The 27914-nt window shown below is 38.7% G+C and overlaps 1 protein-coding gene across 2 annotated transcripts in view; it reads left to right on the top strand.

Moving 5' to 3' along the window:
- Positions 1 to 27914, top strand: part of MDN1 (midasin AAA ATPase 1) — a 93709-nt gene that overhangs the window by 44433 nt on the left and 21362 nt on the right. For both annotated transcript variants that reach the window (XM_048297244.1, XM_048297243.1), the window contains exons 44-77: positions 6 to 165; positions 443 to 559; positions 1703 to 1911; positions 2459 to 2604; positions 3089 to 3291; positions 4390 to 4610; positions 5633 to 5746; positions 6558 to 6690; positions 7375 to 7484; positions 8132 to 8265; positions 8852 to 9012; positions 9365 to 9485; positions 10335 to 10545; positions 10687 to 10918; positions 11733 to 11859; positions 12741 to 12911; positions 13053 to 13267; positions 13364 to 13745; positions 13951 to 14060; positions 15147 to 15843; positions 16819 to 16980; positions 17659 to 17932; positions 18907 to 19142; positions 19808 to 19903; positions 20143 to 20237; positions 20939 to 21063; positions 22204 to 22350; positions 22627 to 22736; positions 23185 to 23258; positions 23448 to 23643; positions 25088 to 25244; positions 25413 to 25559; positions 25979 to 26105; positions 27034 to 27139. In XM_048297244.1, coding sequence (XP_048153201.1) covers positions 6 to 165; positions 443 to 559; positions 1703 to 1911; positions 2459 to 2604; positions 3089 to 3291; positions 4390 to 4610; positions 5633 to 5746; positions 6558 to 6690; positions 7375 to 7484; positions 8132 to 8265; positions 8852 to 9012; positions 9365 to 9485; positions 10335 to 10545; positions 10687 to 10918; positions 11733 to 11859; positions 12741 to 12911; positions 13053 to 13267; positions 13364 to 13745; positions 13951 to 14060; positions 15147 to 15843; positions 16819 to 16980; positions 17659 to 17932; positions 18907 to 19142; positions 19808 to 19903; positions 20143 to 20237; positions 20939 to 21063; positions 22204 to 22350; positions 22627 to 22736; positions 23185 to 23258; positions 23448 to 23643; positions 25088 to 25244; positions 25413 to 25559; positions 25979 to 26105; positions 27034 to 27139 — 6026 coding nt within the window. The remainder of the gene's footprint in view (positions 1 to 5; positions 166 to 442; positions 560 to 1702; positions 1912 to 2458; positions 2605 to 3088; positions 3292 to 4389; positions 4611 to 5632; positions 5747 to 6557; positions 6691 to 7374; positions 7485 to 8131; positions 8266 to 8851; positions 9013 to 9364; positions 9486 to 10334; positions 10546 to 10686; positions 10919 to 11732; positions 11860 to 12740; positions 12912 to 13052; positions 13268 to 13363; positions 13746 to 13950; positions 14061 to 15146; positions 15844 to 16818; positions 16981 to 17658; positions 17933 to 18906; positions 19143 to 19807; positions 19904 to 20142; positions 20238 to 20938; positions 21064 to 22203; positions 22351 to 22626; positions 22737 to 23184; positions 23259 to 23447; positions 23644 to 25087; positions 25245 to 25412; positions 25560 to 25978; positions 26106 to 27033; positions 27140 to 27914) is intronic.

Raw genomic sequence — 27914 nt, 5'->3', positions numbered from 1 at the left:
TTCAGAGTTTGCTCACCTGGTAGAAGAGTTCCGACGTTTCAAGCTGCAGCAGGCCCAGGCTGCTGACTGCAACAGCCATGGCACTTTTGAATGGGTGGATGGGATGTTGGTTCAGGCCCTGCAATCTGGAGACTGGCTGTTAATGGACAATGTTAATTTCTGCAAGTAAGAGATTTTAGTGGCCTTGTTTCAGTGAATATTTTGACCTCCCCAACTGACTTTGCCTCTTACTGTGTGGTTCACAACTGAGTATTTTGCATTTGATAATACAGAAGAGCAATAAATTAGATTTTCTGGAAGAGTATCTTCCTTCTCAGACAGCTTAGCACTTGATTGTTTTCCTGTTTGTCTTTTGCTCAAGATGGGTACCATTTTGATTTCAGAGGAGAAAGGGATCAAATTGGTACCTTTTTATGACCACATGGCTTTGTTTTGAATGTAGCCCATCTGTGCTGGACCGCTTGAATGCTTTGCTTGAACCAGGAGGTGTTCTGACCATGAGTGAGAGAGGTGTCATAGATGGCACAATTCCTACAATAACTCCTCATCCAAACTTCAGGTATTTTGCATTTCTGCTTTTTTTTTTTTTCAAGGTTTTTTTTCCCTTTATCAAATAGGTTTAGAATAAAGGTGTCATCAGTGAGCCGGTCTTTTGGTATTTTGAATGCTGTTCAGTTTGCCATGTAGTGTAGTGACACTGTCTAGCAAGAAAGAAAACTGCACTGTGGTGAGCATATAAAAGAGAGGTTAAGAGGCTTTGCTTTATATCCCTGTTGCAACACAAACTATTACACTGGAAAATTCATAGCAGTGTGCCTCTGCCTTGATTTTGCATTTCTAATTTAGGATTTCAGCACTTCCCTGTCTCACTGTAATGAAGTTGATGATACATGCATTGAGGATGGTGAAGTCTCTAGATGTGCTGGTTATGAAAGCTGATATATGGGCATAATAATTTTCTTCACAGCTTTTTCCAACCCATCTATAAATTTCAGTTTCCTGCAGTGACAGAACTTAAAAAAACCCCAACAAACCACCCAAACAGACAGTCTATTCTCTCAGACCTGAAGTAGTCTCTGGGGAAGATGGGAGGAGAACATAACAGGATTCTGTGTAATTCCTACCTTTTATAAATCCATAACAAGGATATTGGGACTGATACTCTCTGGCTCCTCTGAATTGGAAACATTTTTGACTTCTCAGAAACCTGTTTTCACTGCTTTGTGTCTCAGAAGTACTTTTTCCTCCTTGCTTTTAAGAGGTGTCTATTGATAGTATTAACTGCTTGGATGTTGGATACTTTGGTTTTTAAATAGCACAGATTTATTTGAAGCTGTTGCTAAGACTTTTAAAAGCCTTTATAGCTCAGAGGCATAGTTTAACTTCTCTTTGTAAGTGGGCAAATGATAAAAGAGTCATAACTCAGATAATAATGAGTTGAAAGTCATGCAGAATATCTGTGTCTAATTGCAAAGTATAACTATTCATACAGATTTCTCATTTAAATTCAGTAGCTGTCTCTGGCTTTCTAGATATCGTGTCCCCATTTTTATGAAGATGAATTTACTTTATGGAGAAGCAGATTTGGTAGTTCCAGATAGTTTAAGGACCTAAGTTACATCTTTAGAATTTAAGGCAGTTGAAATGGACGATTGTTGTAGGTCCCTATCAACTTGAATTATTCTTTTCTAATATCCAACAGGCTCTTCCTTTCTATGGATCCAGTTCATGGGGAAATATCCAGAGCCATGCGGAATCGTGGTATTGAAATTTATGTTCCTGGGGAGACTGATGGAAATGTATTGGACAGTCTGGATTTGAAGTTACTCCTGCATGGTTTGGGTTTAGTTGGAGATAGTGTCTGTGATGCACTTCTGGCTGTGCATTCAGAAACCAAGGCAGCAATAGCAGGTAAAAAAAATCTTCTTGGTGTTTTTTAGCAATGTGGGCTCATTACATATATATGGATGAAGTCTTCGGTATTAAACCCTGGTTATTTTATTGTGTTATGTGCTGATATAAGTAAGCACATAAAACTATAATCAGGTAGTTTTGGATTGGTTTTTTGCCTTCCCAGGAAGTAGGCCCAAGTCATGAAAAAGTGGTAACTACAGTGCTTTGGTACAGAGACCTCAGACTCTGGTGCTAGTCTGTTGTCCCTTGTTATAGGGAAGGCAGTGTATGTAAGTGAAAATCAGCAAAAGAGAGGGGTTGCACAAGTTCTTCTTTGCAGCTGAGTTTCATTCATCTCAGCTGTTTGATGTCTTATTTTGAGCTGGTCATCTGTTATTTACAATCTTGTCAGATTTTCTTATCAACCTTGGGAAGAATCCACTCAGCTTTCAGGACAGGAGGATATATTTGTTTTGTATCATGACACCTAAAGTGGTGTTTGTCAGATTAAAGGGTTGACAGTTGCTAAACATTCACATCACCCTAATTGCTGTGAATCTTTCAGGTTCTGTGTCATCGTTGTCACCTTTGCTTCAGGCTGCTGTATTAATTGTGCAGCAAATACAAAGAGGCCTTGGATTAGCAAAGTCTTTTTACAGAGCCTGTTGGGAAGTTTATGGCCGCTCACAACAACTGCAGATTAATCAAAAGGTAAAAGTCCTGTATTTGAAAGCTTTTCTTAGATAACTAGATAAGTGAAAAATGTAACTGCATGAGGCTAGTATTTGAGATCCTGTTTCCTACATGCCTGTGCAAGAGATTGATGGAGATGGTGCTCTTGGAGAGATGAACCAAACAGTGCCCTGTTTGGACTCTGAGGCTTGTAGTTTGTAACAGCTTCAGCTGGGATATTGGGATATTCATACTGATGGAGCTGTAGCCTGTAACACTGTGCACACTGTCATCTGTGGACACATTCACTTCCTGTTTGAAACTGTGTAGTGTGTTATTTCACTTCTGGTAGGAATGTATTGGTACTTTCATTGTGTATGTTATATAGTGTTTGTAGAAGATTTGGTCTATAATAACTTAATAATAAATACATGTAATGAAAATGTTTCCTGAGCCGTTGTGCTTGAATGCATGTTACATGTTTGAATATGACTCTAAGCTGCTTTTTGGTTGTTTGTTGTAGCTTGTGTTAGAATTGGTTACGAGGCATTCTTCCTCTCTGGCTTCCCCTGACACTTGGGGTGAGTCCTTGCTAGCAGTGGGATTGTGGCCAGACTCGCTGCCTTCAGGTCTGTTTGCAGCTGAAGACTCGCTCCTTTCCACAGTCCAGCAGGATGGACAGGTCCTGATGTACTGTCTGCACAGACTAAACCTCAGAAACTGCAGGTAGGCAGGAAACCTTTTTTTTTTTTTTTGTCTAGTAAATAAGAAACAATACATGTGAACTATTCATTGTTTATTGCAAAATTCTGTGTTTATCAAATTGTGCAGGTAGAGACTGTGATTGTCATGCACTGTAACTGTGTTCCTGTTACCTTTCCATACAACCACTGCAAGTGAAAGTTTAATTATTTACTGCTTTATTCTTAAATCTTCAAAATACGTTCAAAAGACTTGTCTCTTTGATCTTCAATAAGTGCATTTGACTCATTTTGAGAGATGTTAGGAGTAAGCATTTAGCAGAAAATGTGAATGCAAACACTGGGTTTAGTAGGTAATAAGAGCCCCAAAATCTCTTCCTTCAGTTTCCTTCTAAGCTTTAAAAAACCTGAGCATTGAACTACTTTAAAGTATACTAATGATTCTCTGGATTTCCTGTTTTCATGTAATCGATTATTCATCAGTAATTTTAGGTCCAGTAGTTTCAGATAAAAGCACAAATTTCCTTCTTCAGACAGAGCTGTCTGAAAGAAGCAGAGGCCCATGTGCAGGGGGTATATAAAAGAATTTTTTTTAGTGGTTTCTTGTGCAATATAGCTGTTAATTTTTACAACACTGGGGCAAAAACTTCCTTCCTGCCTTCTCTGCTTAGTAGCCTACTCTGGACAGGTACTGTAGTTTGCTTCCAGTGAAAGAACAAGCTGTAGAAGTTGCTACTAAGATACAATGTTGAAATTGTGAAACCTTAGCAACATGCTGTGTTGTTTGCTGTTTTGTTTGTTTGTTTGTTTTTAATCAATGACACTTACTTTCCTGTCTTTTTTAATTTAACTTTGCATATCATTCTGGTGCACAAATCAATTAGAATTTCTCAGTGAAATTCTGTGCATATTCACGTGGGGTAGTGCATGAATTTTTGGCAACAGTGAGCTCCTAACAGTAGACACCCCCAATGGATTTGAAATTGAAAAGTGGTTTTAAAGCTAAATAATGGAGGAAAGATCATTGCATTGCTACACTGATGCCTAAAGATGGTTGCAAAATATATTCTTTCCTGGATCTGGCAGTTCAAGCCCTTGATTGCTGGATTTCTTTGTGTTTCAGGACATTACCAGTGACTCTGCAAGATCTTAAGAAAGTTATGCAGTCCACTAATCCCGAGAGTCTCAAGTTCAGTGCTGTTGAGATTGATGCAAACTGGATGGACAAAATGGAAGTTCTCCAGTCTTCAGTGAAGTTGTTCATAGAAAAGGCGACCAATCAAGATTGGAAATTAAGAGTTAAATGGCTTAACTCCTTAGCCAAAAATCTGCCACAGGTGCTTGGTATGTAATAATTTGTTTGGTCTAAAGGCTGACTTGTTAAGTTTTTGCAAATCATAAGTGTTGTATGAAAACATCCAGACCATTCAAATTATCTGAGTTATGGAGACTCTCAACTATCCACACTAATTCAAGGGCATGGATGCTCCAGGGAGGGATAGAAACAGGTTGTGCATGTTAGGGAAATAAGGAGACTTTGGGCTAAGCATTATCCTTTATTATTCAAACGTGGATAACTTGTGCTGCTTCTGAATTAGTTATTTTTGGATGGGTCTTGGTCTGTGTAAGCAAATACACCTTTTCACTTTTTTTTTTTAGTGATAGTGAAAGCAGTCAAATGCCTTTTGTGTATTTGGTATTAAAATACAAATGCTTAGAAAGCCAAGAAACTGTAGAACTGAGATTTCCTGAAGCAGTGTTGTCTGAACATTCAGGATAATAGCTGAGATGAGCTATTCATTTAATTACAGTATTAATCTCATTAAACTCCTGGAGCATTTAGGCAGGCACTAGTCCAAGTAATTTACCCATTTAGCTTTCTTCTGTGGTCTGAAATCTCAGACTATGTCGTCCCTATATTAATGGGATTGCTTCCCCTTTATTTTGCTGTCTTTTCAGGCAGGTAGGTTTGCAAAGTAGAAAATACCTAAAAAATTACTTTTAATGAAAAGTATGCTTTTTTTTAAAATTGTAAAGAAAATACCCTCTCCCCCCCCCCACAACAGATGTGTTGAGAGGAAGATTTGAAGCTATAAACTCAAGGATTTTCACAAACCATATATTTAATAGCATACATGTAGTATCACCAGTTCAACTAGACCTCCTTGCTGGATTTATGTCGTCAGCCATGACATTCTGGTGCTTTTAAGACCTTTTGGAGCTAATACGAAATACAACCAACCAGCATATCCAGAGTGCATGCACAGATTTGATTCAATCTGCTTGTGCTGGCTCAGTTGAAGTTATCTTTCTTGATTTTTACTAAATGCTCTTCTGTGCCCACGTTCTCCCCTCTTCACCTGCAGATTCAGTGCGAATTCAGCTGGAAGCAGGTGCTGTAGCCCTTGGTTGTTTTTATGCCAGTCCTCTCTCATCTGGAGTCAGTAACATGATCAAGTTGCTACAGCCAACTATGACAGGTACTTCTGAAAAAGATGGATGTAAGACATTGCTTCCTTTATTTGTTCTCTGAACACACTGCAACCCTTCTTAGGAAATGTATGTAGCAAAACAAAGACTCAATTCTAAATATATGTTGCTTCTGTCATAAAAGAAAGTACAACGAAGAAATTAAAACAAAAAAATCAATTACAACAAATACAAACATTCTTGCTGTCTAGAACAGCAAGTATGACAATTAAATGTATTCATCCTATTCAAGTTAGATATGAGTGCTCTGCCCATGAGTCCTGGCTGTGTATCCGTGACTCAGATGTATTCCTACAGCTCAGGGTGATGTTCTGAAGAGTGATTCAAATATTCACTGCCTTTCTGACTTGATAGATTAGGCACCCTGCTCTTTTTTCCCCAAGATTTGTGTTAGTCCATCTGAAACCCCTGTTTTGGCCTATAATTTTCCCTTGGTGTTTTGTGGGGGCTCAGGCCTGTGGCTTCATTTCCAAGCTTGTTAGGTGCATGGAAACTACATACAGTGACACTGGACCTTTTATGGATGATCCTGGGTATATTGCCTGGAATGTGAGCTGGACTTGAGTTTCCAAGCTGTGTTTGGGTGCTCTAACCCCTGTTTTAATTTATTGTCAGTGTTCTGTTTTCCAGAACCTGCAGTCAGTTTTAATGCTTTTCTGTTTGGATATCTGGAGTGAGAGAGTTTGACTGCCTTCTTCCTAGGCTGCTTCTTTATTTCCCTAATGTTCTTGTATAGGCAGGGGGATCAAGAAAAGAACTGAGTAATGTTTCACTGCTGTCCTGTCTTGTCTGCCTTTCCAGATGAACATGTGATGCCTCTGGACCCAAGATGGAACATGCAGTTTTTGGAAATCATTAGAAATTCAATGAGCTTTGATACAGAAATGAAACACACAGACCAGCTTCTTATCCTTTTGAAGTCTGCAGCTAATCGGTGGGTTACAAAAAAACCCTTTAAAGAGTGCCCAGTGCCTGTAACCAGTGCTGAGTAAACCTTTGTGGTGTCTGCCACGTGTGTTTTTAGGTTTTGATAGATGTGATCTAAAATACCAGGCAGAGGTTTTGTACAGGTATTTAAATTCTTTGCTTCTGTTTTCTGTAGATGCATATTAAACACAATCACTTAATATAGGGAGCAGAGCTCCCGGCATTCCATACATGGTGCAGTACTTCAAGGACAAATCAGAATGTTGGGATAAAGCATTAAAGAGGCAGAAGCAGCAGTGTGAAATCTCTGAAAAAGCTGAAATAGTTGCCCTGCTTTTGCATGTGGACTGTTTTTCCTAACAAGATGAAAAAGTACATAGATTCTGGAGTTAAAGTGTAAGGAAGCAGCTGCTCACATATCCCAGAGGCCATGGTGTTGCACCTGTTAAGTAGCTCACTGGTTTTTCCTTCTTGGTGAAGTCAGGAGTCTGCTCCTTGTGAAGCTTGCTTCTACAGAAACCATATTCAAGCAATTATCTGTTGCAATTTTCTGCACCTGGTTCTTCTTCCATAATACAGTGAATACATTATGTCACTTTGTAGTTCAAATGTCATGTTGTAGCTCACCGTTGTCATAAGGCCAAGGATTTAAAGCAGTACTGGATTGGTAACAACTTTATTTTTACTTCAGGGCAGTGTTATTTCTTGACCGAGAAAAAAGAAGTTACATTGAGAAGAATTTGATTGCCAGCAAGAAGCCAAGAAACAGTGTCTTAAGAATGTCTCTAGATTTCCACAGAAGTGGGTTGATTTTTGCTGTTACTTTTGGTTCTGTAGTCAATTTGAAATATGGTTAATTTGCATTGTTATGAAATGTATACTTTAAACATGGTGTGCAAAGAAAGAGTATGTGAATGTAAAGCAATCAGATGAGGACTAGTGTGGTATCTAACACATTCTTCTTAAATTAGATATACCTTAGGCTACACTATTTATGTCCCACCTCTATGAGGTAATGAGTGGATATGATTTCTCTCTTAATTAACCAAACTTTAGGATAACAGTGGAGAGAAATTGGAATAACATTCTGTCTTTAGCTAATATGAATAACCAAGTTCTTCAGATTATGTAAGTAGGAAGTTTTACTTCTAAAACAAAAGGTAAGATTTAGTGATGAGGTTAGTGTGCTGCATAGAAGCAATTGATCAAGGAATCCCTCATAATGGTTTTTTTTAATATGTGTATAAAATGCAAAGAGGTAATAGAGAATTGTGCAAATAATGAAGGACTACTTATATTGCTTAATTTCTTGGATCTTTTCCAAGGCTGTGGGTTTTTTTTCTCAATTATAGAGAGGTTCTAGTGATCAGAAGTTGACCCTTATGTGTCATGTGATGTGGCTGGAATATTCAGTCCCTCCCTTTCTTTTCCTCTTCCCCAAACCTCAGATCCAGGGAGTTACAACTGTCTTCCTCATGGAATCGTGGTCAACCTTGCTGCTTTCTTTGAACTTTGGGATGCATTTGCACTTCACTGGGTGAAGTCTAATCAGGTGGCCTTAAGTGACAATGACATGCATGATGTGAGTAGACTTTCCATAGTACATTTAGGGTTAAGTGAAATGTGATTGTGTGCAGAACATTAGTTTCAGGGACCATGAAATAAACAGCAGTGCTTCTGTCTGTATTCAGAATATGCCTAACAGCAGGCAAATGATCATGTTTGTTTCAGTAGCTGTATTTGTGCCCTCTAATACCTGCTTAGGATGGCATGAACTGTGCTGTAGAAGTGGCTGTTTGATGATAAAGGGAGTATCCATTTCTATCTGTGATAAGAATATCTGAACCCTGACAGCTGACATACAGGTCACAGGGGTGGTTCACTCCTCCCTCTCCCTTTTCAGACCATGAATATAATTTTGCTGAAATCTTGACATTGTAGACTTGGTGCAGAGATTGTTTGGTTTTGGCTGGTGTAGTTCCACCTGCCAGTGTGGTGTTTTTAGAGAGCCTGCAGTTGAGTCCTGGTTGTGTAGCACTAAATACAAAGCATTGTGGGACTCTAAGTTAATATATGGTGGTGGTTTTGCTTTTTCTCTTGCTTGAACCACGCAGTATTGTGTAACCTGCAGCAGTGGTAACACTGTAACCTCCTTGGCTTGTTGCTAGATTTTCTACTGCTCGCTGTGGCGGGACCGGTTCTGGGCAGTGTCTGACACTGTCACGGTGGATTTGCCAGGGTTGTCACTTCTGGCTCTGCACTGGCACTGGGTTATGAAACACCTAATTGACAGAATTCCTCAGATGCTTATTGGATCAGACCAGAACAAGTGAGTGGCTTTGTTTGGTGGTTTTTGATTTGTTTCTGTTACATGGCTGTATAAATTACTCTTTTCTTTAGTGTTACAGCTAATTAGCATTGTTTGGATTAGTGTCCCAAGTCATGTTCCATTAGTGATGCAAATAACAATGTATTAAGTAGCTGTTCATTTTTAAAATTTGTGTTTCCTAGCACTGTGCGTCTGCGTGCTCGAATGATCATCTAGAAATTTTACCCCCTTAGTGAAAGGATGAGAGAGAGACTTTCCTATGCATCCTTTTGCCTTGTTTCTCAAACTTCCGTTAACTGTGTGGGCTTTTCTTCCCTCTGCCCCTCCCTTTTTTTTGTTTTTTCTCTACAAGGATTTCCAGGGAAATTCAATCTGTTTCACAGCAGATTCAGAGCTGCTTGGTCAATCCTTCTGGTATTTCAGCCAATATGAAGATACTACAGAAGTCTCTAGGAAGACCCCTTCCTTTTAAGGTATCAATACTCTGCTCTGTTTGCAAAAGATTTGTATTTCCAGCAATGTCCAGATAGGCTTTAATGTATTTACAGCACTTGCTTTCCAGGACAGCAAAAACACATTTCTTTTGTGTTTGTTAGATTGATTAAAAGAAAGTTTCAGCATATGTTAATGTACATCTCTTTTGAGAAATACATCAGTTATCCAGATAACATTTCTACTATGAATTATGATATGTATAGAAAATATTTGTTTAATACAGAGGGGTGCCTTTGCATTCATGTTGGTGACCAGTAGTTAGACCTAGGTTTTTATTACCTTATCTCTCAAGGATACTCAGCTATCAAAAAATGCACGTGGTTTACTTAGTGAGACTTTGAAGAACATTCAGTGCTTACTGAGAATTTGGAGAGATCCAAATGTATTTAAGCATCCAGATGTATCTAATGTATCTAAACATCCAAATGTATTTAAATTGCAGGTGTAAACTGCAATTTTTTTTAAGTCACAGTAGATCCTGAGGGGGTTTTTTTATCATTTTGTGTATTTATCGCCCTTGATTTAGGTAAGTTGCCATGTTGAAGTATTATTTGTCTGCATAATATATGTAGTTTCTTTATGAAGGGAAAAAACTCTAACTTGATAAGGAGGAATTGTGGTCACCTGTTTCAATTTCTGTCTTCCTGCTGTATTGAATCAGGCTCCTAAAAGATTATTGTTAAGCTGTTGTTGCAGGCTGGTTTATATATACGTGTACTTTAGTTGTGTGCACGTGAATTCAAAATCTTAGTTTTAACTGCAGTCCCAAATCTTGTTTGTGGTTTTGTTAGTGCTGCTGAAACAAATTGTCCTTTTCACGTTTCCAGGATAAACTGGGCATGGAATGTTTTTCTCAGTTAAAAGCTCTCAGCAAAGCACTGAACACCTTGGAGCTAAGATTGGCCTTTGGAGAAAGTAGGTGGCAGGAAAAAATGTGCTGTGTGAAAATCGCTGCCGCAGGAGTAAAGATGAAGAAAGCATTGCTGCAAGCTGATGGCCTGATAATAAGAGCCAATCATTTAGAAGATGTTAGTCTGGGTAGGTAACACTTGGTAAGAGCCCAGCAGGATGGTTTCTGCCATCTCCATTCTTTCATACACAGATGGAAAGGGTGTTAGATGTTCACTGACAAGAAACATAGTACATGCATTTATGTGCCTTTTATATTCTGTCAAACAGATCAACTACAGATATTTCTGAAAGCTCTACATTCACAACTGAAAGCAGAAGGAGTCACATACAGTTATTCAGAAGAAAGGCTTCCTGAAAACACCATCTCCAACCAGTTAGACCCTGCCTTGCTGAATCAGCTCTGCAGTCAGGTTCAGCTGTGGCCTGCAATGGAATACATAGGGGTGCTCTGGCAGTACAAACTGACAGCAGATTGGCTGGCCAAGGCTTGTGCAAGAAGGTAAGAAGAAGGCTGGAGAAAGAAATCCTTTATTTCTTTCATGAGATTCAGAATCCCTAGCTAGAAGCTGTAACTTTGGTGCTTTACATCTGCATGTAAATCTGTGTTTATGTATTTGTAATCTATATACACCTGTGTGCATGTGCATATATATCTGTGCAGCACACAAATACATGGGGTATTAGGAATCAACAGAAGATGTTTATCACCAGATTGCAGGGGGCTACTGCAGAAAGACTAAACTAGACCTGGAAATGAAGGAAGTAAACTAGCATGCATGCTTCCTTTTGTGTAAACTATACATTCATAGAATCACAGTTTAAATTAATAGTTAATTTAAGAAGTGTTTGTGTTGTTTCAAGGGGCCAAGTGTATTTATTTTTAGTCTGGTTTACCATTCCTTAAAAGAAAGCTATTCATTTATGGACTTCAGTGAAAGCTAATTTTTGTGTAATGAGACTCTTAGAATCATTGGTTCACTCTTGAATTCAGCAAAGTTCTGAATTTTCACAAAAGCTATAAAGCTAGAAAACAGTTTCTCCCCAAATGCTTTGTATGGTTTGCTCAACATGGAGCTTATAGCTACAGGACATTCCACTTTTCCCCCTTTTTCTTGTGTTTAGATTTTGTCAACTTTGAAGGATTCAAGTGTTTTGAGTAGTATTTGCTTGTTCTTCTCCAACATTTGAAATGCTGTCATTTTAACCTTTCGGTGACTTTGCTTGCCATCTCAATTTGTTTTACTGTCCAAATGATTTGTTTCATGTGCCCTGCTTAAGCATTGCTTAGGTTGTATTTTTTTTACCTGCTACAGGAATAACTGCAGTCAAGAATTAAGCATATGTTCAGATCTAGCTCAGTTTATAGCTTTTTCTCTCAAGTTGACACCAGCTGCTTCTCACCAGCTCTCTGGACTGTGGCACTTGTTACACCTTAATGAAGTAAGGATAAGTTTTATTTTAATTTAATTAAATCAGATCTTTAATTAATCTTGCAGAAGTTTTCAAAGGTTCTTCAAAATACGTATATCACTAAGATTTTTGACATGCAGTTTTTCTGCCTCTGCCTGACAAAAACTGTTCCTTCTTTTAACAAGAAAGGTTATTAAGTGTGAGCCTTGAGAAAATGTAATTAAAGCACAATGTTGAAAGATAAAATACAACAAAGTCTTAAATAACATAGTTCTGTATGATTTAGTTTGATAGTATTGTTCCATACATGCATCTGTGACCTAGTGGAAAACAGGAAATTGTTTAGATGGCAGGTGCCAGCTTGGTTGTATCTATGTGTTCAAAGTAACTTTACACTGAAAAATGCTTTCCTCTATTCCCATGTCCCTTTAGATCTGTCGCAAATCAAACAGACTGATAAAACTACTTTATGCATTTTCTGTAGAACGTTTAATAACTCTGGTTAATATTTATGATACAATGGTTGTGTTCCCACAAAGCGAAGTAAGGCACAAGTTCACTTTAAATGCTTCAGAGCAGAGTTTTGGATGGCTTTACCTGTTTCATGCCTCTGCACCCTTGTGTATCGTAACAAAAGGTTGCGCAGTCATAGACTAGAGGCTGTATTCTAACAACTTGCTCTGTAAACATGCTGCATATTTCACAGACAGGAGACAGTGCTGACATCAGGAAGCGTACTCTGTGTTGAGGAGATGCAAGGAAATACTATGTGAATTTGAAAGGATCTTGGAGAATATCTTGTACTGTCCCTACTGAGAAACAGAATCATGCTTTCTTTGTACATGTGTGTGCTTAATTCTCTTTTGCTCCCTGTACATTAGTCTCACCTCTAGGTTCTTGTTTCTCCTTAGATATCCCCTGAAGAAATGTCTCTTCTGTCATCTCAGCTAGTTAATGCTGTGTTAGCATCCTTTTGGAGCAGTACTTTCACTATGGACCCAGACTACTGGTTGACTTGGAGGCCACTGCCTGCAACAGAGGAAAACAGCTTCTCTAAATCCCATGTGAACTGTTCTATGAAGGTTTGTCTCTTCTGACCTAATCGAATTCTAGGCTGAATGCTCTTGTTGACTAATTCAGCAGTTTTCTAAAGCCATTGTAAGTTCTGTCATAGTCAGTGCAAGTTGCATCTGAACAATCTAACTCTTAATCTCTTAATTTAGGGCCCAGGCATTTTGACCCGAGCTGTTTTCTCAAAGTGCTTCTTTGAAATTCTAACTAGCAGTAGCAAGACAAGCCAGTGGGATGTGAGTGGGCTTCCTGTCCTGTCATCATCCCATGTAACACTGGGAGAATGGATGGAGAGAGCACAGCAGCTTCACAGAGTCAGCACAGTGCTGTGGACCAACCTGGCTGTCTCTTCAATTGCAGATTTTAGGTATTAAGACCTCTCTTCCACATATAAGTTATTTAAATCAAGCATGTTACAGAAGTTTGCTTACTGTGTGTAAACTTCTCATTCCTTTTCCTCCAGACACACAGATGCTAGACTGCAAGGAATAATGCTAAGCAGACAGCTCTCTGCCCTGGTAGATCTGGTTCCAATGGATCTTCAAGAAGAATTTTTGGAGTGCTGTGAGAAGCTCTACCTCAGGGATCCTGTTGCGTATGAGTACCTTCTCAAGATACTTGGAAGCATCACTGATCAGGAGCTACTTCCTAAAGAATTTCTGTTTCTTCTGCTCACATGCTTGCATCAGTTCTATGGGGAAGGGCTTCAGGAGTTACCAGAGACAGCTTGGCGAGGAAGCCTCTGGGTGGTCATTGGCTTGGTGCAGATCCAGATGTGGCTTCCACAGACCAGGTTTGATCCAGCTGTTAAAAGAGAATACAAGCTCAAGTACTCAAAAGAAGAGGTGAGTATGAAGCCAAGTTGGCTTTTACCATTGTTATGTATAAAATCAACACAGAGGAGTTTGGCTTGGGGGGTCCTTGGGCAAATATTTGGTTGTGATTTTTAAACTATACAGTTAGAACTTCTTTTAATGTCCAAGAAGTTGATGTACCTACTTGGTTACTAAAATCAGAACTGCTGTGAATGGTTTATTCTTTCCTTTTTAGTTATACCAGCTGGAGTGTGAATGGAAAACACGTGACTTTTCATCCCAACTGCATACAGGAAAAAGTATTGAAGATGAAACAGTCAGCAACTATATTCATCCCCATATCAGGTAACACCCCGGCCCTGAACCCATCTCTTTTAGTTTGGACATGTCATCTTTGTGTGCTCGGGCTTTGAAACTTTTCTCCTCAGCTTTACAGTTTTTCTCTCTTTCTGTAGAAACTAGAGTTGCTGGTTTTAAAGTATCAATTTACATATTGAGGTGGAAGAGAAAAATACAGAAGCTGTGCTCTTTACTTGCAGTAAGGAATTGTCAGTACACTTTGTACTGCTGTAAATAGAGCAATTAAAGCAGTGGTCATCATATACTCATAAAGTTGAAACCATGCCCAGAAGTAAAAATAATGCTATACATTTAAATTACTGTACTTCTGTTAAAATGTGACAATGTTATCAGTCAGTTGAAATGAGATGAGTTGTTTATCTATCACTGTAGTTCCTCAAGGCCAAAATAGCATGACAGTGCTATTTTGCAAAGTTCTTCAGCTGGTATTACTGGGGAGAAATCTCCATATGTGTATTTTAGCAGTAGCCTTTGCCTATGTTGCTGTGGATGAATTAAATTTCTTACCACACAGAGTACACTCTTGACATTCAGAATCTGTAGCCACTGTTACTTTGGGGCTTTTTGTGGTTCTTTTTTTGTCTGAGGAAATTTTAAGCAAAGACAGCTTTCTCCTTTGTGCAGCCTTCCAGGTGTGTTCCTTGTACATGGAGATAAAAACTATCTATTATTCACAATTTTCCACTTTTAATAGGAATTTTTGATTTCATTATTACACATGTAGAGGACCTGCTAGTTCCATGCTACTGCTTAAAGAGAATGATAATCACTGAAAGCAGATTCTGAATGGCTGAGTTTTACCAATTGCATTACTTTTTTCTTAATGCTCACAGAGCTGTCAGGTAGCAAGAAAAAAGTAATTGAAGCTTGTTGAAGTGACAGGGAGAGAAATCTACACCTCTGTGCTAAACGGCTGTCCCTTGTGTTTCCCTTGTTTGCTGTTTCGCACAAAGTAGCAGAGTATTTCTGATTAATCTTCCTCTTTAGCTAACTGTTACGTTAGAGCTGTTTAAACAGGTTTGTATGAACCATATTTCTATGTCTAAACTGGTCAATGTTATTTCTTAACAGACTGTTGCATGAAAGAATGCAAAGGTTGAAAGAGCAGATAAGCAGCCTTTCTAGAAGGAAGGCCTTCAGGCCTCCAGCTCCACTGTATGATTGCTTGTACCAGGAGGCTCACCAGTACATCAACAGCATAGCACGGGTTTCCTCAGTCCAAGACCTTCTAGCCCGCCTTCTGCAGTTCCTCCGTGGAGAGAGACCTAAATCACTGCAGGCTGTACAGAGCCTGTTAAATGAAGAAGCATCGTGGCAACAGTCACACCATCAGTTTAGAAAACACCTGGCAGAGGAGTATGCTGCATTCCCTGATGCCATCATTCCGCTCCAAGCTGCCATCGTGCAGCTGCAACATGGCATGCGGTTAGTGGCTTCTGAAGCGTGTGCAATGCTGCAGAGCTTTGTGTGCCCAGCTGATCTCACCAACCTCCTCACTTCTTTGTTGGCATTTCCTTCTGTTGGCCATGCCCTTCCTACTTACTTTGCTCGGGCAGAAATTTTATGCTCAGTGAATTCAGTTGGGGTACTTAATGGACTTAAAAAGTTCTCTCTGAAGCACTCTGAAGGAGGATCTGAGGGAACTGAACAGCCTTGCCCAACTCTGGAACAACTCCTGGTGAATGCTTTGTTGCATCTTCGATGCCATGTACTATCCAGAGGAGAGATGGACCAGAAATCTCTGCAGCTCTTCAGACATCTGTGTCGGGTAAGCTCTGGTTGCCCATAACTGCAATTCTTGCACTGAACTTGTCCCCTGTGGAAGATGTGGATCTCTTAAAACAGGTCTAGAGGAGGCCCACAGAAATCAGAGGGCTGAAACACTTCTCTTATGAATGAAGGCTGACAGAGTTTGGGTTGTTCAGCTGGAGGAAGAGATGTCTCTGAGGAGACATTGTTGTGGCTTTTCAGTATATGAAAGGGGTTTATAAAAAGGATGGAAGGAGACTTTTTACCAAGGTTTGTAGGACAAGGCATAACAGTTTTAAACTGAAAGAGGGTAAATCTAGATTGGATATGAAAATAATTGTTTTAAAATGTGGATGGTGAGACACAGCAACAGGTTGTGTCCAGAGAAGTTGTGGATGCTGCAACCCTGGAAGTGTTTGAGAGTGATTGGATGGGGCTTTGAGCAACCTGTCTACTGGAAGATGTCCCTGCCCATGTTAGAGGGGTTGGATTAGATGATCTTTAGAGGTCCTTATCTTGATAATCATTAGTATGATGTTCTTTAAAATTTTCTAAATTTTTCCCACTTAATTGTAAAAGATAATCTAAAATACTGGATTAACTTGTTTGGATTTATCAAGGCATAAAATTAGAGCCTGTAACAATTACCAAAGATTTTATTTATATAAGAAAAACTTCAAATAACAAAACCCAAAAATGGGGACACAAAGAAAAAAACACCCCAAAGCAAACTTTGTAGAGTGTCTCTTTATAAAATGTTTAAGAAAGGAGACTAGAATTTGGTTGAATACTCTGTTGCATATTGTTGTCTTTGCATTTACCTCATTAGCTTGTTAAGAGGGCAGTTCACAAATGTTGGATGGCTTTGATTTCTACTGTTGTAGGCCACAGAGGAGGGAAGAACCAAGCAAAATAGATGCTGCCCCGTTGAAGGAATAGGAGATGATTTTAAATGTTAACTTGTGTAGAAGCATCCTGCTTTGTGTTTCCTTAGGCAATTGTAAATGAATGGGATGAACAGGAACGCCGTGCCCAAGAGCAGGAGGCAATAGAACGCAGCCTGTACAGATACAGGAGTAAAAGTCATGGGAAAGGACAGAGTGAGGAAGAAGAGGAAGAAGAAGAATTTAGGAAGAGATTTCCTTTTCATGAAAAGGTAATAGCTGTAACTGTTAAGAAATACAAAAATTACATCTGAAGTTGCTCCTGAAAATACATGCTATTAATGACATGAGGAATGAAGCAGTTTTTCCTTCAACCAAAAGCCGGATGGGGGTAGATTTTGATAGGTATTAAGTTACGCACCTGTGGTTTATTTTATCTTCTGACTGCAAAAAGTTTTTGGGATTAATTTCCACTACTGTGGTTGGGTGAATAATCCCAAGTTATATAACTGAACGATAATGTAGTTACTTGTAAAAATCAGGAATTTTATTAATTTAGCAAGTAAAGTCATCTGAGGTCCTACTACCTATGGAGAAGGCTGATCTCCTTGATTAAATAAAGCAGCTGGGAGAGAACAGTTCAGGTCCTCAAGCAACCACACAGTGTTGAGGTGGTTTACCAGCAGACACAGCTGCTGTGTTTTCTGAAAAGGGGTTTAGTTGGCAGCAGCTCAGGGATCACTGTACTGCACACTTGCCTGCTGTAGTTATGCCCTGAAATGTTCTGTACACCTGTGTTCTGTTTCAGACTCGCAGTCTGTCTGTATGGTACCAGCTGCAAATCATTAGCATGTCCTTGCAATGCCAAAAAAAACCAAAAAAGGAGATAGGGAGAGGAGGCATTAAAGGAAGAAATTAAAATTTACTTTTGATTTTCATGTAATTTGCAGGACTTTGAAGATATCACAGCTCAGCCAAGCCTAGAAGAAAAAATGGAAACCGAAGATCCAGTGGAAGACCAGCTGGAAATTAACAGAGCCCTTTTGTCCAAGAGCTCTATGCAAACAGTAATGAAGGTTCATCAACAGTTGTGCTTAAACTTTGCTCGATCCCTGTGGTATCAACAGAGTCTGCCTTCTCATCAGGCCAAGCATTATTTTAGTACATTTATTTCCTGCTATCAGACTGGTGCATGCCTGGTGTCACAATTCTATCCTTTAATTGGTAAGACTGCTAGCAGTATTTCAGATATGCAGGTTTAGATTTGTAACGATTTGTCTAAAAATAATTGCATTACAGGCCATGAAACACACATATTATGGTGAAAATGCACAAACCTGAATTTTCTTTTTCCAAAGAATTTGCCCCAAGTTCAGAATTGTCTTATGGAATGCTTTGATTTTTATTCTTTTATGCATTTTTTTAATTCCATTTGGTAATACAGAAGACCAACACAATTTAAAAATGTATTGAATACTGAGTGACATTTTGATCACATGGATCTACATAGTCCTGTGGAAGATAAAGCACTTGAAGAAATTTCCCAGAAGTAAATTTTGCAATGAAGTTCATTAAACAATTGGTTTCAATTTAGCTTATGTATATAGTTGAAAAGAAAAATGGCATCGGGGTTTTTTTTTCCACCCTGAATTTTGGAAAACTTGATGTGTCAATTGTGTTAACAATCTGTGAGAACTCAGAATCATCACTTTTCAAAGCAGAGCTGTATATTTCAGTTCTGATGTAATAAGTGCATGTGTGCAATTAAAATGAAGCCGATAAGGGCTGATGTTTCTACAGTGCCTTACTTTTGTGTTTGCACCTGAGGTGTAATCTATGTGGGAGTTTTTTTGTATGTTGGATTACTTTTCCACAGAGCCTTCCTACTAGTTTTATAGTAATATCTCTTGACGTGAATTTACATACAGAGGAACTGTGTTTTTCTGATAGGATCACAGCCCACGTTTAGAATGCTGATTGTACTTCTGTAGAAAAATTTGATAAAATAGAGAATATAAACTCTAAGTATGTCTCGTGTTCTGTACTCCATCTCATTGTTCCAGTGACATAGTACTATATCCTTGTAAAAGATAACATGCTAAGGCTTGGGATACAGGGGGAAAAAAACCCCAACTTTATCTATTCAACTGAAATAAGAATTAATAGCATGTGTGATGTCATCCTTACTTGTTTCCTAGGTGCTGAAATGAATGACAGTCTTTTGGGAAGCCAACTTCTGCTTAGCACTGTTCTTCACAATACCTTTTTTGAGGAAGTAGCTTCAGATCTTGTGCTGCAGCAAGATGGCCCATATGACTTCTACCAGCATCCCAATATTCAGCAAGTCCGACAGTGCCAACCTGTACTTGACAATTTTGCTAAAGAAATAAATGGGCTACTGCAGGAATGGCCAGAGCATCCTGTACTTGTGCAGGTAAAAACACCTCAACAAATGTTTGGGGGAAGCTGGAGCATTTTAGGATTGCATTTAGGTGTAAATACGTCTATAGATATGCATAGACATGTGCATACACATTCATATGCTTGCGTAGATGTTGTCTGTATTACTTATGCAGATGTTCTGAAGTCATACCTGTTTATTCATAAAAGGTATAGGTATTATTAGCTGTTCTATTTTAGTTATGAAATGTTAGGTGGGGTTCTGCCAACTCTGAACTTAGAACTTTAAGCAATCTTCAGTCTGCCATAGCTCAAAGATCCCTAGGGTCTTGCTGTTTCTACTCCTGTTTTTTTCCAAAGTTCTTTCTTTAATAATGCTTTAGAATAATTATTTTTAGTCTCTCTTATGGGATCTATGTGGTCCTCAGGTTACATTTCTTAGAGTAATGTAGAAACTCAGATTCTATAGGAACTCTGCATTAGGTCATTCGTCCTACCTTCCCCGAGTGCATTGGCCTTACTGAACTAGTGAGCTTATACTAAATTGAGAAAGCAGTTTAAAAATGTAAAAAAAAAAAAACCAGAATTCTTATCTCTTGTGGGGAATGGTTATGCTAACAGAAATTAACTCAATTTCACGGCTTCTTCTGTTGAAAGTGCATTTACTATGGGCTGAATGCTTTTGTTTTTATTCTGCAGCTGTTAGTTGTGATGGACAGAATCCGGAGTTTTCCACTTTCTAGTCCTCTCTCAAAGTTTCTGAATGGCTTGGAGATTCTTCTTGCAAAGGCACAGGTAAGAAAAAAGGCTAAGGAAAAGCTTTGTTTTCTCTTTTATGCTTCCTTACCTGTATTTGGTACCATGTTACAAACACAGTACGTGAAAGCTGTCTGCTTGACAGGATTTGGGGAAGTGAACTTACTCCATGCTGAAAGTTTCAAGAGCAAGAACCCAGTAATCCAGAGTAATGCATGAGTCTTGCCAGGCAGTGACTAATTTCTGGCTTTGTGTAAAGGGGAACTTTTCTTTTCCAGGACTGGGAGGAAAATGCTAGTCGAGCCTTGTCCTTGCGGAAGCATCTTGATCTGGTCACACAACTGATTATTCAGTGGCGTAGATTGGAGTTGAAGTAAGAACTGTTCTTCCATGCTGCTTTTCCTTAGATACTGTAAGCTTTTCATCTCCATATGGAAGCACATTCCAACACAGAATTGCCTTAATCCTGGAACATGCTTCTGTGCGTCTGTCATAGTGAAAATGTGGGGGGAAAAGAAACCTCCAGCGAGGATTTGTGGTGGCTCAGAATGAGCATGTCCAGGCCATAGTGACCCTATGTATTTGCCTCAGGAGAAGTAGAAGCAATGTTTTACATATGCTCTCCTGTTTTCATCCTAGGGTTTCCTGACCCTGCAGGGTCTTTTCCTGTTTAATAACCATCATTAAATTGTACTTAAAAATTATTGTCCAGTCTCCTGTTTAAGACCATGTAAAATTTTTATAGCCACAGTATGTCCCAATCAGGAATTCTACAAGTCCACCTCAGTTTCTGAGAAAAGAAACTTTTGAATCTGCCTCTGATGGATTTTGCTTTACCATTCTATAATTTCTTCTCACATATTTAATAATGTTGCCAAAACAATGATCCTCAGGAGTTGATTGTATATATGCTGATATGTATGTATGTAATGTATGTATATAAGCCTATGTGCAGATTCTTTCATCCTGTTACATTTTCCATTAGTTAAATAGAAACAGAAAACAAATTTTTGTTGTTTTGAACACAAACTGCCCCTGATATTTTTGATTTATCTCCTCTCTTATTGTTTCTAGTTGCTGGTCAGTAAGTTTGGACAATATTATGAAGCAGCATGTGGAGAAATCCACAAAGCACTGGTTCTCAATCTATCAGATGATTGAGAAGTATGTTCAAGAACAGACAGAGGCAAACACAGAAGGTAAGTGCTGGCCTTAAAATGAATGTGTGATGCAGTTCTAGTGATTACTAAGGATATATGTTTAAGGTCCTAAATGCCAGAATTTGACAATGCATTTTTCAGGTATAGTTCTTTGCCCTACAGTAAATTCCATGACTGTGTAGGGTCTTCCATATGGAGTGAACTTTGTATTTCTGAAACAACTTGGTGGCTCATAGGGCCGGTGTTGCAATGTAAAGAAAAGATGTCTTTAAAAAGTATCTAAAAGAAAGTAGAATTGTGATAGCTATATGTCGTCATGCACATACAAACATTTCAAACAGATCTGGAGGGTAGGAGGCCTCCACCTGCAACTGGAAAAGGCACCTCGGTTTTTTTAGCTGCAGAAAGCATAATTCATCCCAGCTGAACTGCTTTTAACATTCTGTATAAAGCCTAAAGTATTCTTAGAATAGGTAGGTTTTGGTATGTACTGTTCTTAGCAAATCTGTCCGCACGTGTTCATGTTACATAAAATAGGGGAATGAGAGGCAGTACCTTGCCTCCCCCATATTTAATGGAATTGTAAAGATGAAAGCAGTATCCTCTGGCTTGAGGTCGAGTTTCCAATCTCATGACTACTTAATGCACTTGATGAGCTTCAGATTCTTAGCTTATATTACATCTCCAAGGGGACCACATGTCTTCTTCCGTAGGTAATACTCCAAAGACACTGTATTCTCTACCAGATTCTTCTGATCTGTTTCTGTCCTCATGACTTTGAGGAGTTAAGAAACTGGCAGTGACTAATTTGTAGTAGGGCTCATCCTGACTGAAAAAGCCATTCATTCATTCATTCATTCATAGACAATAGCAAGTATTCTGTAAATACTCAGTGCACTGACTCTGCAATTGGACATATAACTGACCTTCTCAGTCAATATCTTAATGCTGCTTCTTGTTCCCTGTCCTTTGCCCTGTGTGGCATTTGTTGGTTTTGCTTATTAAATCAGAATTCTTCCCCTCTCTGCCCCTGTGCTATTTTGTTTTGAACTTTTCCTAATCGAGATACAATATTTAGGTGAAAGTTTAGAAAGAGCAGACAACAATTTTCATGTAGATCTTCTGGGGGTTTTTTTGTTTGCTCTCACTTTCTTTCTAAATTTCTGGTCCAATGTTCAGGAACTGAGCAAATGGATCTGAAAACGCTGGTCAGCACCTTACAGGCTTTCATTGAAGGCTCTACTCTGGGAGAGTTTCATGCACGGCTCCAAGCACTATTGGTTTTTCACTGCCATGTATTGCTGTTGCCTCAAGTAGCTGAAAAGGGTAAGTTGTTAGCATTATCTGTGTCATCTGTCCAGCAGTCTGGCCATCAAGTGTTCCAGACTTTCCAAACAGGTCACTAAGCTCCTAAGTAGAACACAAACCAATGGTGCTGTTTTCCTGTTGGTCAATTTACCCCACCTTGTGGTGTTGCTAAACTTCTAAAAAGAACAGGGGTGCATTTATTGTAATAGTACTGAAGAATATCCTCTGGTAAAAGAAGGATGATAATGATTATTAGTATTATTGTTATTATTATCTGTCCCTTCTCACTTCTAGATGTTCTGTGCAGCATCCTGTGGAATCTATACAATTACTATAAGCAGTTTTCAGAGTGTGTTGAGGCCAAAATCACTGAACTTCGTCAACCCATAGAAAAGGAACTTAAGGTAAAAGGAAACTTGGCTCAGACAATGTATCGGTCTAATCAAAGGGACAGTGGAGCAGATACAATTTGAATTTGTCTATAATAGCTCTGTTGGCCACTGTAATCCCTACTAAACTTCACATTTTCTTTGGCAAGAATTTATTTTTGAGGTGAGGGATGAGTTGATTGAAGGCTTTAAGGTTTGATCACTCCCATTTATCCCTGCAGGTTTCTACCAGTGGTGAAGCCCCTTTGGATTTCATAACATTTGGCTATGCAGCAGTTTTTATGCAGTGCAAACACTTTATTAATAAGATGCCTGTGCAATAATTTTCTCACTTACTAAAATGTCTTGCATTTTAAGACTACCAGATCATCATAGCTTATTAGGTTTAAAGATCATCTTTGATAGGGAAATACTTCATTTCATTTACATAAGTAATCCCACTAATTATTCATTTTCCCAATAGGAATTTGTGAAGATTTCCAGGTGGAATGATGTCAGCTTCTGGGCTATAAAACAATCAGTTGAAAAAATACGGAGGTAAGCCAGAACTTAAAATTAAGCTCCCTATTTTGAACCTTCCTTCTAGATGATTTCTCTATGATGTTGCATTTGAATGCAGAAATGTTTCTTCTGCTCATAACACAGTGGAAACATTTATTTCCAGCAGCTGGGAGATTTCCAGGATTACAAAACCCAGTAACATTTTTGCTTTCATTTGGTAATTAGAACCCTCTTTAAATTCATGAAGAAGTTTGAAGTTGTTCTGGATGAGCCATGTCGGCCTGCCTTGGTGGAAATTGGTAAGGAAGAGCAGCTGGACTGCATGCAAAAGCAAGAAGAATCTGACGACAAAGAAACCAAAATTCAGAGGCTAAACAACACATTAAGAAAGGTTCTGTCTGCTAGAACAGATGTTACCAAGGTGACTGAATGAGTTATTCTAAGTGTGGGAAGAATATTTTCTGTGTTCTCATCTCTATGTTGCTTTTCACTGATTTATTCAGGAAGGTCTTATGTAAGTGTCAAATCTGTTGAATATATCATAAACTTCTTTGGTCTTACTTGTGTTCAGTGTTACGCAACACTGCAGATGGGTGGGAATGCAGCATGGAATGACAAGCATGGTCTGTACTGATCTGGTGCTATATCTGTGCTCTGATAGAGAGATGAGGCAGTCACACATTTCATCTCCAATTTGCTTACATATTGTCTGCAGCAATTTGTTACTTCTCTACTATTAGTGCAGTAAAATAGCCTGGGAGTTGAAGTTGTTATTTTTTTCTAAACAAGGGCCCAAATTAACAATCGTGTAGCTGTGGGATTTTTGTGTATATAAGCTCTGATTAAATATTAAGTCACTTTCGGCTTGGCTACTGATAGGGGAATGCACTACACTGTCATATGTTTGCTGTTGGCTGACAGTTACTGGACTGTGAACATTTGCCTTGGACAAGCTGATGCATGGTAAATCCTGCTCCCCAGAGCATCAGTTTAGTATGTCTCTAATTAATTTGCCCAGCTCAGAGAGGAAGCCAGGTAAATTTCTTCCTGAAAGAATTCCTACTCATATCGTTAGTTTTTATTAACAAGATGCAAGGAGACAGTCATAACTCATCAGAATTTGGTGGTGAGTGGGAAATGCTGAGTTACACTCAGCTTTGTTCAGTTTCTTCAGACCAGGAGCAGGGCTGGTCTTGCTCGTGTCCTGTACAGGAGGGTAGAGCAAGGAGGCAGAAATCTAATGCAAATCTAACGTGTTTGATTGATTGAGGGTTTGGTTTGTTGGTCAGTGATTTGTAAGCCTATTATTGATAGTTAACAAGGTTGTTGGTTTCACTTCATGTTGTCTTCATTCCTTAAAGAAGATGCATGCAAACATAAATTGAGCAAAAGGATTAGCTTTGGATGTGCTGAGGAATTAATTCTGTTATTTAATAATCTCTGCTTGCACACTGGTTTTGTTGTTCTTCAAGAACAAAATTCGTGTCTCGTGGAAAGTAAGTGAGGGTGTTCTTACCTGGCAACCTGAGGGCATTAGTGATTTAGGGGAATGCCTTTAAACTTGGAAGGCAGAGGAAGCTGACCTGAAGCAGTGATTACTTTTTTCATGGAGGTAATGACAAATGCCTAAGACAGTAAGATCGTAGCGTCTTTCATTTGCTTGACTGTTTTCAAAACTAATGTCTGCCTGACATACATGTAGTATAATTCTTCTCGAGTATTGGTGCTGAACTGATGAAAGAATCACATGAGCATGTTTTGGGGTTTCAGATGAATTTAGCCCTTTTTTTTAAGTGATTTACTCCTAGTGATCAAATGAGAGCTTTGAATATTTGTGTATAATTTTCTTTCTTTTTTTTTTTCAGAGGGCACTCCCAGAATGTCAGGATGGCGTTACATTTCATACAGAATCTCTTCAGTATCGTCTGTCTAAGCTTACTAAAAAAATGAAGAAAATGTGTACAGCAGTTACAGAAAATAATTCATTCCTAAGCCTGGTGGAAAATCTCGACCAGTTCACAGGTTAGGTTTTCTTGTGATTTCCATACCACAATTGACATCTATAACATAAATGGAACAAACCAGGAAAAAGTGCAGATATATAGTCGTCTTCCTAGAGTGTCTTTGCACAGCTGCTTTGTGTACATGAAATTTTCAATCTCTTACCTTTGTCTGCTGTCTTCTATACAGGTGGTATTATTGTTTCTGTAGCTGAACTGCAAAATTTAACATTTGACCAGACAGCAACTAAGGAGAAGCAGAAATCCGAGGCAAAACATATTCAGATGCAAAAGCAACGGGCTTTGTCAGATCTCTTTAAAAGCCTTGCTAAAACAGGTGAGCTTTGACTAAAAATTGACTTAATTTAAAAGTACAGAGTTCTTGAGCATTTTACTATCTTTGCCAGTACATCTAAACCCACCATAATACGATGACAGGTAACATCTTTACCTTCCTCATTCATCAGCCTTTTCATGTCTTAAAAATGATCCCTAACTCAACCTTCTTAAAGGACATGGGGCAGTGAAAAGTCCTAAATGCACACAGGTCTGTTAGTCTTATTTCAGCTGTGTTGTTCAGCTGTGTTCAGCTCAAGACAGCTCAGCTACAATGTGTTCTTACATTACAAAACTTGCAGCATGTTCAAAGACTTGTCAAAATAAGAACATTTGATATCTTACTACCAACTGTATGAGTGACATTTTTCATGTGAAGAACGAGGGCATGGAAGGATGTGTGCTTAAATACTGTTCCAGGTTTGTCGTACCGGAAAGGTCTGTCTTGGTCCCGTTCCAAAGACTACCAGGAAGTTCTCTACCTTCGTCCACTGGACTTGTGTAGTGCATTGGCTGCAGTGAATTGTACACATGAACTGGATGCCACGTATGTACACAGGACTTTTTACCCTCAGATTGTGTGAATTGCAGCTGTAGTACATGGAATTTATTGCTTGTTGATTTAGACTGGATTTCTGGATGGTAATTCATTTAGGATTTTGCATATTCCTTTCCTTCTATTACTTCTCAGTTTGGTATGTGCAACTGAGCAAGGATTTGGGTTTTTTTCATTTTGGGTTTTTTTTGGTTTTTTTGTTTGTTTTTTTTTTTTTTTAATTTGCACTTTAACAACTGTACCCTCAGTTTCATTCTTTCCATGAATTAGATTTCAGTTGGCCCTCCACTGTCCAGCCTTGCCTGGGGTGCTTTGCTAGCATTATATTAGAGTGTAAACTGCTAGTGATTTTATTGAAGGTGAGCTGTGATTGTCAGGGATTACTTCATTGTTTTGTCTTCATTAAATAATGGCATATTTCAGGAGAAAATGCAAATTCTTGGAAGTGGGCATTAACAGAAAAACTTTCTTAGAGGAAAGATGGTTTCTCAGATTTATTTTTTTTTGTTTCTCTGTCAACAAGTGCTTTTTTTTTGTTACTGAGACATGCTGGCTGTTGTCCTTCTGGGCTGTAAGGGTTTAGTTTATGGTACCTTGCATCAGGGCCAAAAGAAAAGCTTCTGTGTGAAGCTGGATTTATTTGCATGAGGGGAAGAAAAACAGTATCACTAATTAAGCATTAAATGCTATTCAAAGATGGTGATCTTGCTGCTATTGCCATTTGGTTTCCTTAGAGTTTATTTTAAAAATTTAATGTTTTCTTAAGATTAGAATATTTTTAGATAAAATGAAGAATTGCAAGATGAATGCATTTGCAAAACAACAAATTTCAAGCAAAACTGTTGAGGTGAAGAGCTGACCTGGTGGCTCCAGCATGCTGAGGTACTTTTTAATACCAGACCTCTTTGTGTTCTGCCAGGTTGCTGACAGAGATTTCTTCTGCCTGGGATGGATGCCAGAAGTACTTCTATCGGTCACTTGCACGTCACTCTCGGCTCCAGACAGCATTCTTAGCACCTGCCAAGGTAAAAACAGCAAAGTAAAAACAGAATCTTAATTCTGTTAACTTCATTTTACCAGCTTGGACTGAAATTTCCTAGCAGTAAAAAGGTGATGGGAGATTATGCTATGTTGTGTAATATGATATTAAATATGACACTTTTGTACCACTCCTTAAATGCAGCATGTGAAAACCTGCTGTTTTATGAAGGGACAAAATTGGTTTAGGGAAAGAAGTTAATGATCTGTTCAGTGTACAGTGTCTTTCATCCCATCAGATCACAAATTGCTACTTGTTGTGCATGAAGGAACTCATGAAATGCTGAATCCAAACTTGTAAGGAAAATAAACCCAATGTTATTTGGTGTTCGTGAAGAAATCCGTTGATATTTATAATTGGGCGTAACTGAAGTCTGTGTCCAGCACAAGAATTGCCAATATATTTCTTCATTTACAGATTGGTCTAAAATCAGTAGAACAGACAAATGGGTTCTGCCAAACCAGAACCACTTTTGCAGCATTTCAGAAACAAAGTGTCTCTTCCAGATGCTCTTCCTCTCACTATGCATTACCCCTTGTTTTACAACATGATCTTACAAAGTCACACCTGATATTGGATACAAATAGTGGAACATGACTGTGATCAGTTATGCTTTGTGTTGTGAGCATTTATTCTGAGCCTTACGATGTGACCCCCTTCTAATGAAAGGAGTGAAAGTAATTGTCAGTGTATCTGGTAAAATGAATTGAATGGTTTTAGCAGTGGTCATGAATGTAAAGTATTTAGACTGGTATCTCTTC

Source organism: Corvus hawaiiensis, chromosome 3, assembly GCF_020740725.1.
Source record: "Corvus hawaiiensis isolate bCorHaw1 chromosome 3, bCorHaw1.pri.cur, whole genome shotgun sequence".
Lineage (NCBI taxonomy): Eukaryota > Metazoa > Chordata > Aves > Passeriformes > Corvidae > Corvus > Corvus hawaiiensis.
This window is presented reverse-complemented; position numbering and strand designations above follow the sequence as displayed.